The sequence below is a fragment of the Camarhynchus parvulus genome, chromosome 2 (assembly GCF_901933205.1).
Source record: "Camarhynchus parvulus chromosome 2, STF_HiC, whole genome shotgun sequence".
Lineage (NCBI taxonomy): Eukaryota > Metazoa > Chordata > Aves > Passeriformes > Thraupidae > Camarhynchus > Camarhynchus parvulus.
Window position 1 is genome coordinate 21,742,258 of NC_044572.1, and position 19,630 is coordinate 21,761,887.

The following is a 19,630-nucleotide window of genomic DNA, read 5'->3' on the forward strand; positions in this document are numbered from 1 at the left end:
ATTCTTCATTGCTATGTCCAGCCTCAATTTTTCTTCTCTTCCTCCTTTTTCTTTTTTGTTCTTCCTTTCTTTTTTCTCTCCAGCTGCAAGAGAAGTCATAAAATCTTCAATGACAGTTTAAGGGTGATGTGCATTTTCTTATTCTTCATAAAAAAGTGAATTAATCCTTTGTGAAAGTTAAAAATGAAGCTTTATTTAGTTACCAAATGTAATGGTAGAAATTCACTGGGAATTCTAGAAAACATCTTCACAGATTTAAATTTGGCACAACTTCCATCATATACTTTGCCTTCATACAATTGGATGAAGAAGAATTATGGATGTTGATTCTTTTTTTCATTTAAATGAGAAAAGAAAGACTTTCCATATTCATACGTGCTGATCATTATGGCACAAGCAGGAGCAACTTTAAACAGCCGTGGAGTAATACCTGCCCAGAAGAGAAAGGGAAGTATTCACTATTGTTTGTTTTCAGATCCAAGTGCTGCAGTACAATGTGTTGATCACAATATATTGATACCATAGTATAATCAGTTTAGAGCTGGGATTCTACCTGCTCACACACCTCACAATACTGAATTTACTGGCTGTAGGCATTACCAGTGTAATAACCTTATGCATTCACCTCTCCTGTCTTGTGTGGTCTGCCTGCCTCAAGTCCATTGTGTCTCTGCCCCTTCTGACTCCATGCAACTGGAGCACCTGGACCTGCAGGGCTCCTGTGCTCCAGCACACAAGACATGGCCTCTACTAAATTGAAGAACTCTGGTCACATGAATAAATGATGGAATATAAGTGTTAAATGTCTCTCAATATAGTCAACTGTGATCTTGCCAGTGGAGGTTAGAAAGTGATTCAGTTTAGAGGATGGGGAATAAGGCTGAATCCCCACACACACAGCCAGCCCTCTACTTCCACTGAAAGTGCAAAGATGTCTGCCAAGAGCCAGCACAGATGACACACAACCTATGGAGAACTTGAGTGCCTTTGGAACAGCAGTAGGGAGCCAGGCAGGCTAACCCCAGTCATCTCAGCTACGTGTGGCCAACTGAACTGAACTGGGGGCTGATCAAGAGTATCTCTAAACTCTGCTACCCATGTGTCAAGATTGAAATGTAAGTGTTTTAATCTATTAACTGAATTCAATATCAATATTATTGATACTCTGTGGTGTCTTGCATTCTGTTAGCATTCAGTGCTCTGAAATATGCAAATCCTGTTACCCAGCTATGCCATCTCTGCAGTTTAATCTCTTGCAGCAAACACAAGTCCTGCAAGACTTAACCACCTGTGCAGCCATTCACACCAGGGCCCCCAATGAGCCAGTGCAGTGTGGTAAAGTGAAGTCTGGTAAGTATCCTGGATTTGTCTCTTGCCAATGATCATTTCAGTATGAACTACAATAGGATTTTACCTCAATATTATTTTAATCTCAGTATCTTGTCATTTCTGCCTCAGGCTGCCGAAGTCATGCAGCAGAGGGACACTGTTTTCCCCTGTCTTCCTCTGGTCACCAACATACCTATAGAAGTCTTTCTTGTTGCCCTTGACATCCCTGGCCAGATTCATTTCCAAACCTGATCTCTGTCTACTTGGACCATTTCTCTTTGACAGGTTACCTGTCCTGGTTTCCTTATTGTGTCTGAGCTTGTCCAGGAGCTCATTCTTCCTCCATACAGGCCTCTTGGAGTTTTCACCTAGCTTTCTCTCTGCTGGGATACACTGTTCCTGAGCCTGGAGGAGATGATTCCTGAATATTAACCAGATTTCTTGGGCCTGTCCTCCCTCCAGGACTTTATCCCATGATACTCTACCAAGAAGATCCCAGGAGAGGCCAGTGTCTGCATGTCTGTTTCTTTATATATGCAAACTATTGCATAACTGATAGTGTTCACAGAAATGGAAATATAAAACTTATGCACTTCAAAATCTACAATTAAGAACTCTCCAGTCTGAATTTTTTTAGAGCTAAGAATAAATTTACCTGCAAATAATCCAGTAATCCCATTTCTAGCAGCAATTTTCCTCATAACTGCCCAGGTTGATTTTCTGTCCCTCTGTGGAACTCAATACAGTACAAGACAACAGTGAATTAGGCAATCCATGCAATGCCACAGAATGACATTTTTAGAAATCAGAGACAGTCACAGATTTAATTGTTAGGTTTAACTCCTTTTTTTGTTAATTTTATCCATCTTATTTATACAGTATGTTAAATTAATACAGTATGCAAATACCCAAGTTGAAACAGCAAGACATGGAAAAGACCTGTAGTAAAACCTAGAATAAGATATATGAACAGCTACTATAGTCTTTACTGGATTGCTGATACAGGTGAAAAAAGCCAGAGCAGTTTCACAGAATACACTCATCAGGAATATCCCATAGCCCTTGGAAGCCAAAAAATATTTTTGCATAGACAAAACTATTGTCAGATATTTTGAGAGACAAAATGTAGATGCATAGTCAGTGTCCCACTCTAACAGTAACTGGATTTGGAAAGAATTAAACTGGCACAAATTAAAGACTACCATAATGGAATTTTAAAAATATAAATTAATCTCATTAATGTTAACCTAATAAATATATGGCAGACACATGTTTCAAAGTGGTGTTAGGAAGGAATTCTTACATTCATCAGCACAGGAAAATAATTAAAAATAGTAACTGTATATTTAAAACTTTTTTAATACTTGTTCTGCGATCAAATGATAATAACTTTTTTCTAGAATTACTCTAGGGGAAAAAAATTACCTGAGAGACTGAAACCTCATGCCAAAAAGTGAGCACTTATTTTCTAAGCAAAAACTATTTGGATACACAGCCTTTTTAATGGTCTGTAATCTTAAAGCCATGATATAATATTTATTTGGGTTAATGTAAGTCCTTCACTGGTCTACATCCTAAGCAATGGAAAAAAAGGTATTATATATTACTTCAATTTTTATAAAACAGAGCAGTGCTCTACTGACAAGAGCAAAAGAGAAACTTCCTCTTTCATCCTTTAAAGATGTTGGGACATTCGTTAATATGCCCTCAAAAATAATTTTTTGAAATCTCATGAAAAGAAGGTAAAAAATACACAATCTGAGCACAATACTTTCTCTTTCTACTCTAATACTTATCACAAGAATATTGCTATGTAGGAGAAAGTGGTAGTGAATGTTATTTTGAAGACTTCAATAGATCGCTGTTCACCTGAATGTTTGCTATGAAGTTCATTTTTTGCCTATTTAAATATAACTTCAATCATAGAATACTTGGGATTTAAAAGAAACAAAGAACCTTTACTGGTCATCTAGTCCAACATCCCTGCAATAAGCAGGGACATCTCAAATTTGCAATTGGTCTGCCTAAATGTAATAGCTTTGGATTCCTTTGTTTCAATTTTATACCATCTTATTAAGCTAAATTGTACTGAACTCACACCTTTTCCCTCCTCCATGCCATTAATAAAATATGGTATTCTCCTAAGAGATAAAATATATTTTATCTAGATACTACAATTCGGGGAAGAAAAAATGCCAGAGTAATGCCAGATAAAATGTTTGCATATACTTTAAAAGTGGCAGATATGTAAAATTCGTACCACAAGCCATACCCAAACACTATGTTTTATTTTTTGAAACACTATAGGGCTCTTTTATTTTGAAACACTATAGGGTTTTTTTATTCTTACCAGCAACTTACTTTTTAAGGTCTCATTCTCCCAAAGTTGAGTCTGCCTATGTGTTTTCACTACATCAAATGGCTGAGTTACAACAGCTGCAATCTATCAGGAAATCAGTTTTAATGTTAAAAAATTAAAATTTAACCCTAAATTTTTCAATTAAAGTGCGCACACAATTTAAAATTAGATTTGATATTCCAAGCACATTATATTTTTAAGTCTTGTATGTCAGACCACTGTAGTTTATTCAGATTTATTTAGTCAGGTTGAATGCCACACCACATGTGTTTAAAGTACAAGCACCCCAAAATATACAACATTTTTGAGAGAATAATCTAAAATCATACATTTAAAAAATAGTTTATTAGTGCTAATAATAAAGAATAGTACCAGAAATGAAATTATATACTTACAGAGCCAGATGCTGCTCCTGAAGTAAAAGAAACAAAAAACGTGGGTTCATGTGCACCAACTTCCTTGCACATCATCTTCTTGAAACGTTCATAATTATACCAATACATTGCTATGATTACAAAAAAATAAACTTGCATTACAACAGATTGGTATCTCAAGTACAAAAATTCTTATATCAAGTCCAGATGTAAGAATTCTACTGTGGCAAAAGAAGCAAACAGAAAGAGCTGAAAGCACAGTAAGTGTCCTATGTGATAACCCATGGACAGATTGCTGTGTTCTCCTTGTTCTCCATATCCCAAATTTCTTCATATGATACAAATTAGCCTAATAATTTTGTCTTTCCCTTAGGTAACCCCTACCTTCATACAATCTAAACCAAGCACTATAAAACATTCAATTTAAAATAAATCAAAGGTAGTCTTCTAATTACCTGCTATGTTTTCAGGCATATTTCACAGATCTTAGTAATTCTATAAAAACACATTTCATACAAAATGAAATGTTGCTCAGGACTGCCTCATTTTTTTGAGGCACAGTACAAAATTTAATTCTGAGAGAACCAAAAAAATATGATTTTGCTCCCTGGAATTACTAATAGGGAAATGCCACTGTGAGGACAGTTAAAGGAAAGTTCAGCAAACGACTTTTAGGAATAACATCTGTTTCTGTGACCATCTGCTGAACTAAACTGCACTTTTTCCGCTTTCTAACTAAACTTCAAGTGATATACTACTAGGCTGAATTAAAGAGTAATTCCTCATGGCAGCTGGTTGACTAAATACTGCAAATGACAGCTCCATATCCTGAAAGGTAACAATGTTCAGAACAGACTTCTGGAGGTTGTGCCGGCATAAAAATTTCACAGCATTTCCTTGCCATGAAGACTACCAGCACATGTGCCTGGCCTCCAACATTTTACAAAAGTAAAAGCAGGCAGTATCTCACAAGGTATTCTGAGGATTTGAGGAGAACCTAATATTGAAATGTACAAACCCCTAATTTAATATAAATTATCTAAAGCCAGAATTTTCTTAAGCATCTACAGGACTCACTTCCCTGAATACCATTTACATTTATATTGTCTGTGACATTACTTAAAAGAAGGACTCAAATATTATTATTAAACCAGTTTTTGTGTTTATAAGCATTCATAACTTTTGTTCAGCCCAGCTAGCGTCCCAAGGAACGTGCTTGAAACATGTCATGAACACTTGGGCTAGGAACAGAGCAGAATTCTAATTATCCTGTGCTCCTTGAGTCATGCTGTGCTGTTTGATTGTTTTCAGTAGGACCTGCTTTCTCAACTCCGTGTTACACTGATTTTAACCCTTGAGATAGCTGACTTGAACTCCCTGCAGCAAAGGTGCAAACTGAGAACACCAGAGATCCAGCTGCTGTTGGGGCATCATTCAAACTGAAGAGCTCAGACTGAAGGTACAAAGGGAGGACACCACAGCAGATAGAGAGTTATGAGGAAAAAATTATCAGGAAACACAGTTGGAAAAGGCATTAAGCAGTATTAAACACCCTTAGCTTTACATAGGCAGAATTTTGTGGCATTTGGTATTTTTTAAAAGACATTTTCCTTTACTCATGCTTCTACTTGCCTGCTCACTATTGGTTGAGTAGTTCTCAACATGCAGCTACTGCCTTATAGGTTAACTTGTGTCTCTACCATCATGCCCACAAAGTACTGGGCACAGATGAGTGAGTGGCCACTGGCTGTCCAGGGAATGCCAGAGCAGTGTGGAAACTGACTAAAAATCAACAAGCCTGGCTTGGAGCAGTGGAGAAACAGCAGGTGTGGACACAAGAACCTGAAAAGTGCAAAGAAGAATGCACATCACCTTAGTGCCCTCTTCCTTGTGCACTCCCTCTGATCTTCCCACTCTGTTAAAAGCAGCAGGGGGAAGGAAGCTCAGTAGCTCCAGTCACACTGCTACAGACAAAAATCAATAAAAGAATAAGAGTTTCTACTTGAAGTCAGACAGCAGGAATCAGATGAAGAATTTGAGAGTTCCCTTACAAACCTTAGAGAACAGCTTAAGAGAAAATTGCATTTGGCAGAGAAGAAAAATAAGTAAATTAAAAATTGAAGAGGAAACACTTCAGAGAAAAGATTCAGATGAATTCTGGCAGTTGTCTTTAGCCTTAGTGAAACCATGTTTTCATAGGGTGAGAAGCCTTCCCTATCACAGAAGACTAAATTAAGCCCCATCAGGGAACTGGATCTTTAGGCAGGAAATACATTCCAATGACAATCTTCAAACACCTTCCAGTAGCTAAGTGAAAGAGAACAGAGCATTACAAACTCTCAAAGAAGACAACTATTAACTTGGCTCAGTTTACTCACTTAACTACCAACTGCAATTTTAAAGTAAATATCCTCATCAAACCCCACATACATCTTCAGTTTGGTTCATGGCCAATTTAAAATTTACTCTGCGTACAAATATCCTATAACACCCCAAACCAATGACTGGCCCACCAGATTGATTGGAAACACAAATTAAATTATATCACATCATCTTAAGAGTGAAGTAAGACAACAGAGATAGCAGGTCAAATACTTCAAGGGTTCTCTGACTCCAAAACCAGGTTTAAATAAGAATCTTTCCAAAAATAGGTTTGAAGAATTTTTCTGGGCCAACGTAAAGTGTTTAAAGATTCCTGGTACTATCCCAATGACAGAAACTGCTTCAATGACAACTGATGTCTGATGATCCAAAAGTATTCTGACAAAAACAGGCCTTAAAGGGACAGGGGCTTGCTGGTGCTTTAGCAGTCTCCTCTGTAACATCTGTCCCAGTTACCTTAAGGAATAGCCCTAGGACTAGTTATGCTTTGAATCAGACTTTTCTTCTTGGAGGCTTTCAGCTTTCAAGCCATGCTAAAGAGTTTTTTGGAGCAGGTATACAAATGAATTCATCTTGATTTAAAAAAAGCCAAAAATCTTGAAGACACTACTGTGTCACTCTCCGTACATGTTTCCAAAATTATGTAACAGAACACTTAGATACAGCATGCTTATCAGAAGATAGCCACTATTTCTATCACAGAGAAAATTTCCAGCTGAAACTCTTCAAAAGCAGTCATTGTGTAAGCTAAAGATGAGAAGAAAGAGTCTAAGTACAGAGAAAGGGAATGTAACAATGAATCCCATCTGGTATCCACAATAAAAATGGGAGGGAAAAAAATCCATCTTCAGAGAATTTATAAAAAAAACACTCAAAAGAGAAAAAGTAAATCTCAGTCATTCCTAAAGCCAACTATTAACACTACCTAAAAGCATACAAAAATAATGTAAAAACATGAACAAAAACCTACATGGGAAAGAAACCTTACCTGAGAAAGGTACATCTCTCAGAATAGTTGAAGCCCAGCCCTGCCACAGGGAAAGCCACCCATCCACAGCCACTTTGGTGCTGACACGCAGGTACAGCTGCTTGTAGGATGACCTGCGATACTGCATTTGGGTTTTGATCAGCTCCAGGGGACTCACCACAGTGGCAGAACCAACTGCAAAGGAAACATAGCTTTTTAGAAAAATCAATATTTAATAGTACAAATTCCTGAACATTCAGGTCATGTCTTACCTTATTTTATATATTTGATTCTTTTCAACTTTCCCATTTTCCTTGAACTAATTCCCAAAATAACTATTCTTTCCAGATAAGAAAAACATGCCTATTCACAGTACCTACATTTCCAGTTTAGGGGTTTTTTCAATGCTTGCATGTTGTAAACAATGTAACATGTTGAGAATCCTCATTTTTCAGATTTGACACATAAACAGGCTGAAAATTTCGAGTACTTAAACTCAATTATTTTCATTACCATTTTAAACTGTAACTTGAAGAAAGTGATCTTGATGTTTAAGGCTTCTTTTTGTGTTAAGGACAGAATTGTGGTTACAGATTTAAGCTTTTATTGATTTCTAAGCATCTTTGCCACTCTTATTTTAAACTATCAAGACTGATTAGCAGGCAATCTGTATCTGATAAAGTAACTCTTGCATCTTGCACAATGGTGAGTCATCATTCAGTAACAAGCTACTGTTACACATCTAACAGACATTAAAAATTTTACTAGATCCAAGAATTTTTCTTATGTTGCTGGAATAAGGTTTTACACAAGAATTTAAAATCTGGAACAGCCTAATAAGAACAATGTGTTACACCACCACAAAATAGCAATCCTTTTTCTACTAGTCTGCAAGTGCCCCCATGATTGTCACAAGTAGAACATGGAACTGCATCATCAGACCCTTCTGAGGAAGCCCTAAATTATATTATCTGAGTTAATTCTACAAAAATACATGAAGAAAAGGATAAACAAAAGTAAGAAAATATAAAAATTCCATCCACATCATACAGTAGTAAAACCAGTACAAGTCAAATTTTCATCTTTGTTACAATTACCTATGTACCTTCCATGATAGCAAATGAAAATGTTTATTATTAGACTGATAGCAGAACAGACTTAAATTAAACTGTCCTTGGTAGAAATCTAGAAATATAACATTTTGAACAAATTAAAAATGTAGTGAGTGTTTCAGCAAAACCAAATTTCATTATTCCAGGTTAGAGGGTTCTGTTGCCCAAGAAATACTGGGTAATTACAGTATTCCTTCCTATCCTTCATTTAAACCCACAGCATATTTACTTTAAATAAAAGCCAAGAAAAGAAACCCAAGAAAATAGCATAGAGGTATTATGTTCCAGCTTTCTCTTTAAACAGAGGACAACTTACATCTGCTTAAGGAACCTGCAATAACTGGAATGTGCTCATCATGCTTTCCTGGTCTATTTTTCAAAGCTTCACACAGCTGATCATAGCAGGTAAAATAGATTGCAGTGGTAGGAACTGCCATTATTCTAAAATATAAGAGAGGAAATTTCAATTAATACCAGGAAAGCAGGAGAATAAAGTCAACTGTCTCGTATTGATATTTTACTTATATTTTAAAAAAAGTTAAATCTCCAGCTGTGTTATTATGGATTAATAAAAAAACCAACATTAATCGCATAGCTTTGCTTCACTGCTTCTAGTTCAGAGTTTCAAACCCACACATTTCCCAGGTTTTCATTTCACTAGGGAAAACGGTAAGTAAAATGATGGTAGATTATCTCTGTCAAAATCTATTCCATATCAGCTCCAGAACTATTTTGATAAAGAATGGGAAATGAAAGATCTGAAAATGAAGAACCCAAACAAAATATTACACAAGTACTACTAACCTTAACTTTAATTTATGTAACAATTGGATACTATGCTCTTGATCAACAGCCATGATACTCAATACTTGAGAGAATGTAGTATGCACAAATACAAGCTTTTTCCATACCAGCATAGTACAGGCTGTAGTAGCAACAGGTAGATTCAATAATCATTCAGCGTAGGGGAAAAGCACCACATCTTACTATAACCTGGCAAGTACACTTCTTTGTTATGTTTGTGCCAATACAGCATGTACCACCATTACCAAAAACCACTGAGGACCATCAAGCTTGGAAAACCAACATGGCTTAGTTTATATCTTCTCTTCTACTTGTGTGACTTTCTCCAGTTACGAAGTTAGTTCTCTGCTGGAGAACAGAACATTTGCTTTGTAAACAACTGTAGTGACTGAACAGTTCAGTCAGGTCCTAAGGTTTATATTTTGGTATTGCTACCATACTGGAGGATAAACAAGGCTGAACTCCAGCATGCTTTGCTTTTTTTGTGCCTATACACTGAGCACTGTCTGCAAATCAAAAGTGTATCAGTGCTTCCCACTGGGCACTTCACACTTTGTGCCTTACAAGATACAAGTTTAATACACATCTTAGATTTGAAAACTTTTTTGGGTTACGAAGGACAACATAATTATAAAGGTCTTAATTTCTATCTGTACTAGGTCAATATGAATAAAAAGATAAAAAGGTTTGGGGCTGTTAAACCTAAAGAGAAGACCAGGAGATCTGATTGCCGTGTTTAAATACGTAAATTGCTCTTGTAGAGAGAAAATGAATTATCTGTTTATCCAGATAGAATAAAACCCCGAAGTTCTTTGAAATAAAGAAGATGATTACAAAAATTAAGTGAGGGTAATGAGGTGGAACACCAGAGTGTCTGGAAACAGCTGCACTGCTGACAGCAAGTCATTAAGTAACAAGATACAACAAGAATATGTTGAAGACTGACCCTCTCAAGTGATCAGCTCCCATCCTGTGATTCGATGATGCTATCAAAAAAAAGCAGAATGAGAAGTCTATTGATCCTGCTTAACTACTGAGAATGTATCAGGAAATTCTAAAATCTGGTAAAAATTATACTGTCCATTGACATTTCTGATTGAACTGATTAGTCTGAAACTTCAGAATTGACTAAATTTTTAAAATAACTTAGAAATAAGCATAATAATTTCTCAAAAATAATTAAGTAATTTTTAAACAATAACTTACAGCATGTTACCAAAAAAACTCATTCAACTTACAGTGTTGGGGGAAGCCCACTCCACAGCGACTTAATTCCCTCTATTCGAATAATTTTCACAAATGCATCCTAAAAATATAACCAGGCAAAGAGCAATAGTTAGCTACAAACTTTTGTAGTTAGGAATACATTTTAGCTGGCAGAACACAAAACTAATGTCTTTAAAAGTATGTTTTTAAAATGGCTCATCATTGTAAGATCCCAATTTTATAACTCCTTACACACGCTATCACACTTAACCATGCAAACAGTTCCACTGAGCTGAACAGAATAATTTATGTGACTGAAATTAAAAATTTCCTTCCATCTTTAAAAAGCCAAAGTACTAAGTGTTTATCAGTGACTGACAGCCCCATGAATAACTATTTTCAATACTAATATGGTATTGCAGCAATTTGTGGAAACTTCCCAAAAAAATCCACTTTTTTTTTTCAATATGTAGCAGAGTTTCAAGGCATGAAATAGCAACTAATTCTCAAAGATTCTTCAATACTTCCTCTGACAACATGACCCCATATATGCAATGTGTATACACTATACCATATACAAGATTTCAATTATTATCATAGCTGTCCTCTATATTCCCAGGAGACTGACAGCACAAGAACACAAAGCCTTGAAGATCATTCAGCTGAAATCACAAGCAAAACCAAAAACTTTGTCAGGATACTAATTTTCTTAAAACACCTGGGGAAAGAGGTTGGGATTCAATGGATTAGAATATGCCTAAGACCAGACATTATTATAGAGCCTCAAAAGACAAGAGTCTGGCAGACCACAGAAAGGACTTAGAGGAAGAAAAAAGCAAATAGCTTTAGAGGAGACAGCCTTGATGGACTAATCCTGTGAGGTAAAAAGCTGAATGGAAAAAACAAAGAAATGGTTTATTACAACAAACCTGATTAGCTTTGAAAGGAAGCCCAGAATCCCAAAGGTCCTAACATGGTTTAACAAAAAAGACACTTTTATACTAGCTGGTTAATATCTTTATAACTCAGCTTCAACAAGTTTACAAAACAGGAAGGTATAGATAAAAGATAAGATTAACTTTTTTTAAAAAAGATTATATGATATGATCTTCTTATATGCTAGTCTAGTCATTCTTCTTTAAGAATCACCTTGTTATGGCAAAACCAGGCATAAATTCATGTCTAATAGAAAAAACTAAGTAACTTTCTAAAATTACATAGTAAAGGTAATTGAAAAAAATCACACTTGTAAAGTTATTAATTGAAAAAAAACCACCTTTTTAACTAATGAAGACATCTTTTGCATTAACATCCCATTCTCAAGATTTTATTTCTGAAAAATCCTTGATCATAGGTTTAATTTCATGGCAGAGCCAGAAGAAAAATTGACTAATGAACCAGCATGACAGTTATCTGCCAGCAAGTCTGGTTCAAGTGTTTAGGAAAATGCTACTCCTACAAGTCTAGATACCTGACAGGATAGAGACTTCTCTGGATAGATAACTTGACACATGAACTTAACTTTAAACACTATCTGCACCATTAGCTCAGCTCAGAAGCATATTGAGAGATATGTGGGCACAAGGGATGTAAACAGGAAAGAGAAAATTATCACCTGCAGTCAGCAACTACTGCCAATATAGGTGAAGTGGGGAAAATGAAATCATAAAGCCAGTAACCTGGGAGGAGAGCTGTGCAGCTGCCTCCTTGTTCATCTTAAGGAAGAAATATCTATTTTTTTGCAGACAGTAGAAGGTATCATCAATCAGCAGTGTAACCACATGAAGGCCCTCTCAAATGATAACAGATTCCAGTAGAACCCGAAAAAAACTTGAAAACTTTAGAGTATGCTTAAAAATGCACAGTTTTATATAAATGTAAAATGTTCTTACCAATGTCCCTTTGAAATGCCCAGGTTTTTTATACCAGGCTTTGCTGTCCCCATTTTTACAAACATATACATGATCCACACGGCCATTGGAGTTTACAAAACACTCTCCTAAAAAATGGCGTATAAGAATATAATTAATGCTTATAAGATTTTTTTATGCAGCAGCAATTTCAAATTTGATATAATGGCAACACAGATTTATCGCTGGTTAGACACAAACGGGCAAAATAATTTTGGTAAGTCAGTAATGACAAATTAGGTCAAAGAAGAAAGGGTACAAATGTACTACTCAGACTGCCCAACTAAATGGAACTGCCTTCACAAGGCTCCAATAGACATGTTCAGGTTATATTACCATCTGCTGAAAGGTAAAACTAACACAAGACCTGAACATCACTATTGTATGTAACTGTGAACATCTTTCAGACTTCTAAATCTTTTATTAAGTAGCCTCAGCATCCACTTCAAGTGAGGTATTGTATCTTAGCTGTATTATTATTATTGTTACATCTTATCTTGGTCTGTTTTTATACTAGATCATCCCCTCCATTTGTTTGTTATTTCTCCTACATTATGTACTTTCAACCTGTTTGATAAAATATTATTGCCATTACGAAAACATACTTCAGGCTTCACATTTGCAGATTTCTGAAGGCTTTAGAACTTACTCAAAAACAGGATAGAAGGCACAAGTATTTGTCCTAATTTAATTTGCAAGTGTGACTGCAAATACTCACCTCCACATTGAACATGAAAAACCAGTCATCTTCTTTCCTTTTAAATCTCATATACTAAGTACAAGTAAATAGTAGGAACCATTAGCACATCTTTGAGAGCACAGTATCTTCATCTATTTAGAACCCAAGTGGCAAGTGACTTGTTAAGACTTCTCCATTTCAAAAATCTCTGGATTCTGGAGGAGATGAACTTTGATATAACATCCTGACCACATAAGCCCTCTGATGAAATATTTATTCATTTAGTAACAGCTTTTTATTGTTCGACTCAACTCAGTATTAGTTGTATGTTTTGCCATAATGAAAATACTAAGACAGGGACAAAATCCTGTTTAAAATGATATGAATGTATGGGATTTTTTTCTACTTTGTCTGTTTAGTACATACTGGTGTGTTGCTTTCCCCTCCACCCCCCCAGTTATATTGGAGAAACAAACTCAAACATTCTGCACCTCAGCACAGCACTATGACAACTGTCAGCTAAATACAAGAGCAAAAAGCAAACTGTGTCCCCCATTACACTACACATTTGTTTGTTTACCGTCATGGAATGGATTCCTTTGGGCTTGCAGTCGAGTTTTGATAACATCAAGCGGAGTTACTAAAATTAAACAGAAGGCATTTAGAAACACTCTGGATGCCTTGAAAGCGTGGAAGTTTACAGATGCTTTATTAAGAATTTCTAGAACCTTTTTTTTTTGTTTCCAAAGGGGGGACACCTAACAGATTTTACAATGTTATCAAGCAGAGAGAAAAGGGATGTCAGCAGACAGAGATAATGCTATCAGAGACAAAGGAGAACTACACACCCTATTTGGTTTGCAAGATATCAAATCTGTCCTTTCTAATTTACTAACAGTTACATAGACATGAAATATTAGAAATACACAAAGCTCATTCAAAAACCACTGTATCATGTGGTTGTCTGAAATTGCTTTTATAAGTAGCGTACCACAAGGCATACAAGATCAAATGTTGGCCTCTGGCATATAAAAGAGCACAGCATTCTTCATGTATTTGTTCTTTTTCAATTAACTGACCATAATACAACTTAAAAAAAAAAGTTAAATTCATTATGTACTTTTCTTTTTTGCTGCATGTAGCCAATATGTAAAACATTGGAGTTCTTGAAAAGTAAGTGAAGGTTTAGTGAACACTTCACTGCTTCCACTGCAGCCCTTACAAGTATCACAGGCTGAGACATGCTGAACACTGCAGTGCCTGGTCAGCTGGACCATCTTCCTCTGAATATATCGGCTGCGGGCTCGATTCCACACATTAGTGGAAACATACATAAGCAGACATTGTGCTGAGTCAAACTGAAGAGTAATCACTTTGTAAGATTCTCTCTGTGGCCAGCCTCATAGATTGCCTTACCAAATAATGATGTAATTATGGCTCCACAACAAGAGGCTATTGCTTGCTGAACAATGGTTAGTTTTTGTACATGGATATCACTCATTTCAGCCATGGCTTCATCCCCAGACAAGAAAAACCTGTTAAGGAACAGAAAAACATATTGTAAGACTACACTCAAAATTGGCAGAAAAAAAGTCAGGGGATAAATATTTTCAATTTTCATTACTAAGTTACGTAGAACCAGCAATATTACTTTTCTACTCATATAGTAGCATCTCAGTAATTTTTGAGATTTTTTCAGCCATGTTTTGCAAGTAAGTTTTCTAAAAACAATAAATCTTCAAAATCCTTCCTAAATGAAATACAACATTTACATGTTCTTGCAAACCACATGAAATGTTTAACATTTCATTTTATTGCCTTTAACTGCAACGAAGTATTAACAAATGATCCTTAATGCAAATAATCCTTACAAACTCCCAGCCTGTGGCCCATAAACTGAAGCACTGCAGAATAATTGACCCAGCCCTTCTCTTGCTCCCACCTCTCCTGAGAGAACCCAGAAAGGTCTCCTGGCTGACCCAACAGCCACAGCCTATTAGTGATGACTATGTGCCCTGGCAAGCGCCTCTTTTAATAGGCAGGGACTAGCTACTAATAATGCCACCATCAAACGTTAATTCCCTGAACGAATCCTGCTCTACGGCTGCATAGGCATGGTCACAGCAATGTAGGAATGCATTCACAATATCTGCAACTTGCCAGGACGGGAGAAGATAATAAAAATACTTCAGAAAATAAAATCCCCAAATAGAGGTGTGTCTTTAAAAATGCACCACTATGCTTAAGTGCAGCCCCAACTTTATTAGAAACACTGATCTAAGCTTTTCATTGACTTCACAAAAACGTTTTTGTTATTTTTACTGCGCTTCAAGTTAGATAAAAAAGATTAAGTTGCACAAACCAACTCTGGCCTCTCAGGTGCTAACAACTACAACGGTGGGTGGGGATATTGTTTATTTTTCACGTATCTTTAACTCGGAAGGGGACCGCTGCCCAGAATTGCGTACATACCCGTTTACCGGCGGTGCCCGCCGGGGGCAAAGGTCTCCACGACTCAAGGACAGACCAGGCTGCGGCGAGGCGAGAAGAACGCTGCCACTCCTACCCCTCCTCCAGAGCCAAGGCAGCCGAGCTCGGCCCCACAGCCTCCTTCCCTCCTTCCCCTCCCCTCCTTCCCCGGCCTTCCGCCCGCCCCTCGGCGGGAGGGGCCCGGCCCGCGCGGGCAGTTGGTGAAGGTGCAGGAGCTGCTGCGGCGGAGGCGGGAACGGGCTGTGGAGTGGCTGTGCCGATCGGGGCTGCCGGCGGAGCAGAGCACGATGTGACTGCGCGGGAAGATGAAGCCGAGCGCTGCCGAGGCCGCCGACAAAGGAGCGCGTCCCCGTAAGCGGCGGGGGGCTGTGGGCAGCGCGGGGGAGCTGCCGCCGTTCGGGCCTTTCTCAGCCGGTGCCGCCATCCCGGCTGGGGCTGTGAGGCGCCGCCGCCCGCCTCGTGCCGGGCTTGGGCCCCAGCCGCCCTCGGGCTGGCGCTGCGAGCGGGGGCGGCTGGAAAGGCCCTTGTGTGTCGCGGGAGTTTCTCGTACAAGCGTGCCCCTGGTGTGTGGGAAATGGCCGGGCCGCCGCTGGGCGAGCTGCTTCCCCCGGGCTTCTCTGGTATCTGTGTGGAGGGCTCCTTAGGCCCAGGGTGTGAGAACGCACCCCCTTAGCGAGAGAGACTCTTCATTGTTATTGTAGTTCAGTTAATGCGCTCCAAACTTTTGATTATCCCTGAGAGGTTTAATCTGCGTGCTCCAATATTAATTCCAGTGCTTAGAGTGTTAATTTTTAAACGGTCCTGGCATGTGTGTGGTGAATATAACGCTGTATTTGATCGGTGATCATCTACAGAATTTTCCTTGCACTCTTGCTTATCATCCATCTTTTCTGTTTAGATTCTGGATCAGTTACACCAATCTATGTCTCCTAATTTTCTTATTTTTCTAGGTTTTTTTGTCTTCCAGATCCTACAAAACTGAGTGCTGTTCCTCTGTTATTTAGTGTGCTCATAAGCCTTAGAGGATTTTGCAGCATGAGGAGAGGGAGTTCTGCTCCCTTTCCTATCTAGGACTGTTTCGGGGAGGGAAGGAATCCTTAACAGAGGGACTGTTTTGCATGTTGCCTTTTTGTCTCCAGAAGAGGCCTGCTCACTTCCTGTGGCAGCTCTCATTGTCTTGAGCCTTCTCCAGAAGAGAAACAACTAGGAGTAAGTCAGTGAGGAAGAAGAACCAATATGTAGAGTTGTGCTTTGAGCAACGTGGTCTAGTGAAAGGTGTCCCTTTTTATGGCGGGGAGGTTGAAATTGGATGATCTCCAAGGTCCCTTCCAGCCCAGGCCTTTCTATGGAAGCTTGCTCCATCCATTTCCATAATTTAGGAATTTTCCCTTTCAAAAATAAAACCAAAGTCCAGTTCTGTTTAAATTGCCTGTTTTTTTTTTTTTCCCCAGAAGATGCAATACAAGCAAAACCAGAGAAGATAAGATCTTCCCTGAAGAATGTGAAGAAAGACGCAGGAAAACCGGAGAAACTCAAATTTAAGCCGCTCACTGGGAAAGTGTTTTACCTCGATATCCCATCAAATGTGATCTCTGAAAAGTTAGGAAAGGACCTCAAAGAGCTGGGAGGGGTAAGTTAATAATAGAGACTTATATGAACCTAGAAGGAAATGTGCACATGTGGAATGCCTTTTTTGTGTTCTTTGTAACTGCATTTTAATGTTACTTGTAGTTGCCTGAGATGGTGTCTTATTTTTCTATGTTTGTCTTAAACTTTAATCCAAATAAGGAGCTTATCAACAAATTATTCTGTGGGTTTTCAAGAGAAGCTGCTTTCCTGATTGGAACAAAAGTTCTTATTAGGAGGTTTTGTTTTCAGTTGATTATTCACCTGGCTTAAAATTTTATCCAAATTCATAAGGTTTCATTGTTCGAGATGGTTTTTGTTCTGCTGCTTCTGGCTGTATTGACATGTTTACATGTTACAATTCAGTGTTCAGCTGAACCTGAAAGAGACTAAAGGAAGAGTTTTGTATCTGTTTTCCGTAAGTCAGCAACTTCACTAGCAATGTTTTGCACAGGGTATCTTAGTGACTGTTTTTGAATACTCCTAAACAATAATATTTTATAAGCATCTGAATAATTTTTTTCCTAATTCGTCTTTCTGTAGGGAAGGAGCTCTTTGATACATGCAAGTACTGAATACTTGTGTGGAGGGCACTTAGAAGTGCCTCTCTCTGTATATCCTGTTTCTGTAAAAGATCCATAGAGCAGAATTGAAATGCACAGTTTCAAGCTGTGTGATTTGTGCTTTCCACAGTGGTTAGTGGAAAAGAGGAAAATACCTCAAACTATACAATCTGACATGAAATAGCCAGGCACTTGGCTGTTGATCACATTGTAGTTGGCAATGAAAGAGACTGAAAGAGCAAAATGGAGGAGTAAACTCAGAATGATGGCATTTTCATATTGCTGAGTATGAGAATATGAATCTACTCAAGACTTTACGTTTTTGAGAAATGTTATGGAAACTGTAGGTGTGAAACATGATAGCTATCCTGAAAGTTCAGTTTTTCTGCTGGTCCTAAACTCAGTAAATTTATAGCTTCTTGAAGACTGTAAATCCCATTTGCAAACACCTGTCTTTAAGTTTTGCTGAACACTTTTGTGTAATTTCTGTTACATAAAATTAGAGAGATTGTTTTCCTTAAATTAATATGTTATTCCTTAATGCAGTGTTTGCATTCTTGTAATTGTAAAGTATTACAGGTAGGTAGTATAAAATTGTAATAATCATAACAAAGCAAAGGTCTTCTAATAGTTATTACAAAATTAAGAAATTTAAATTAGAATTTGTGACTGGTAAGATGCTAGTGCAACTTAATTGTCATTGTCATCCAGATATGTAGAAAATATTTTCTTGTTAACTCAGTGTTTTTGAACTTAATTGTTGTAGAAGTTTTATCTCTTTCCGTTAAAATATTCAATGTAAAGTTGAGTTTCTGATCTATTATCCTGAAAAAATTACTTGTTTTATATCTTTATATTTAGAGAGTGGAGAGTTTTCTTAGTAAAGATATCAACTATCTGGTGACTAATAAAAAGGAGGCAAAATTTGCACCAACTCTTGGCCAGATTTCTCCTGTTCCTAGTCCAGAATCTGCACCTAATGGAGGAAATGGTTCACCTCATCCTAGCAGCCGAAAAGATCGACATGATGGCAGTTCATTTAAGATAGCAGATACAGTAAGTTTCTTAGTAATAATACTGCACATCAGGTGCAATCCATGGGATGTGCTCCTACAGTTGTTCTCTGATTTTGTTTCCTAAAGGTGGCAGCAGTTCCTTGGGTGAATAGGGGTTTTTCTTTGAAACATTCTTTTAAATTTATTCAGGCTAACTTGTTAAACTTAACTAACTCAAACTAATTCAGCAAATTTTTTGGAACTTATTTTAAGAAGGATCCATTTTTGCAAACACGAAGAGCGTACTCAAATATGTTCTAATTTGCTATGTCTGACTTACAGCACTGATGTTGTGTTTGACAGCTGGATTGGGCACATGATGACGTTCAGTGGTTCCTGTCTCTTTAGCAACACAACCTATTAAAATCTGGCTGATTTGATGTTGTTAATGCTGATATCTGCAGAAATGCTCTGATAGTAGTAGGAATAAAATTGAGCATTATGAGTATTAAGTTTTTCTTACCTCTTTCTTAGGGAATCATGTTAGTTGCAACCGTTAGTATCTGAATTTATGCAGGTTTATGTGAAGTTTCTTACATGGGCAAGTCTTGTGTCCTTTCAAAATACAGTTGAAAATCATTAGCTGTACTATATATATATATGGTGCTTATTTAGAAACATGATCAGGCTGCAGGCTGGTCTTAGTATTGCATGGGTGAGGTCACCTCATTTTGCAAACAACCTGGGTAGGTAAAGGCAGCTCATTATGAATGAACAGCAAAAAGTGCAAATAGGAAATGCAGGGGTGATTGAAAAGCACGGGATAAGACAGAG

The 19,630-nt window shown here is 37.5% G+C and overlaps 2 protein-coding genes across 2 annotated transcripts in view; one reads left to right on the forward strand and one right to left on the reverse strand.

The window, feature by feature from the left end:
* SLC25A40 (solute carrier family 25 member 40) lies at positions 1 to 15,934 on the reverse strand. The gene is made up of 11 exons (XM_030943047.1): positions 15,595 to 15,934; positions 14,539 to 14,657; positions 13,703 to 13,762; positions 12,426 to 12,532; positions 10,566 to 10,633; positions 8,840 to 8,964; positions 7,433 to 7,606; positions 4,084 to 4,193; positions 3,691 to 3,772; positions 1,985 to 2,065; positions 1 to 430 (listed from the first exon to the last, which is right to left on the reverse strand). The coding sequence occupies exons 2-11, from the start codon at positions 14,630 to 14,632 to the stop codon at positions 315 to 317; spliced, it is 1,017 nt and encodes a 338-aa protein (XP_030798907.1). The 5' UTR covers positions 14,633 to 14,657; positions 15,595 to 15,934; the 3' UTR covers positions 1 to 314.
* The window catches only part of DBF4 (DBF4 zinc finger), a 13,927-nt gene continuing 10,097 nt past the window's right edge, over positions 15,801 to 19,630 (forward strand). The window contains exons 1-3 of the mRNA XM_030943046.1: positions 15,801 to 15,963; positions 17,064 to 17,242; positions 18,663 to 18,857. Of these exons, the coding sequence (XP_030798906.1) occupies positions 15,918 to 15,963; positions 17,064 to 17,242; positions 18,663 to 18,857 (420 nt within the window). The 5' untranslated portion in view covers positions 15,801 to 15,917. The remainder of the gene's footprint in view (positions 15,964 to 17,063; positions 17,243 to 18,662; positions 18,858 to 19,630) is intronic.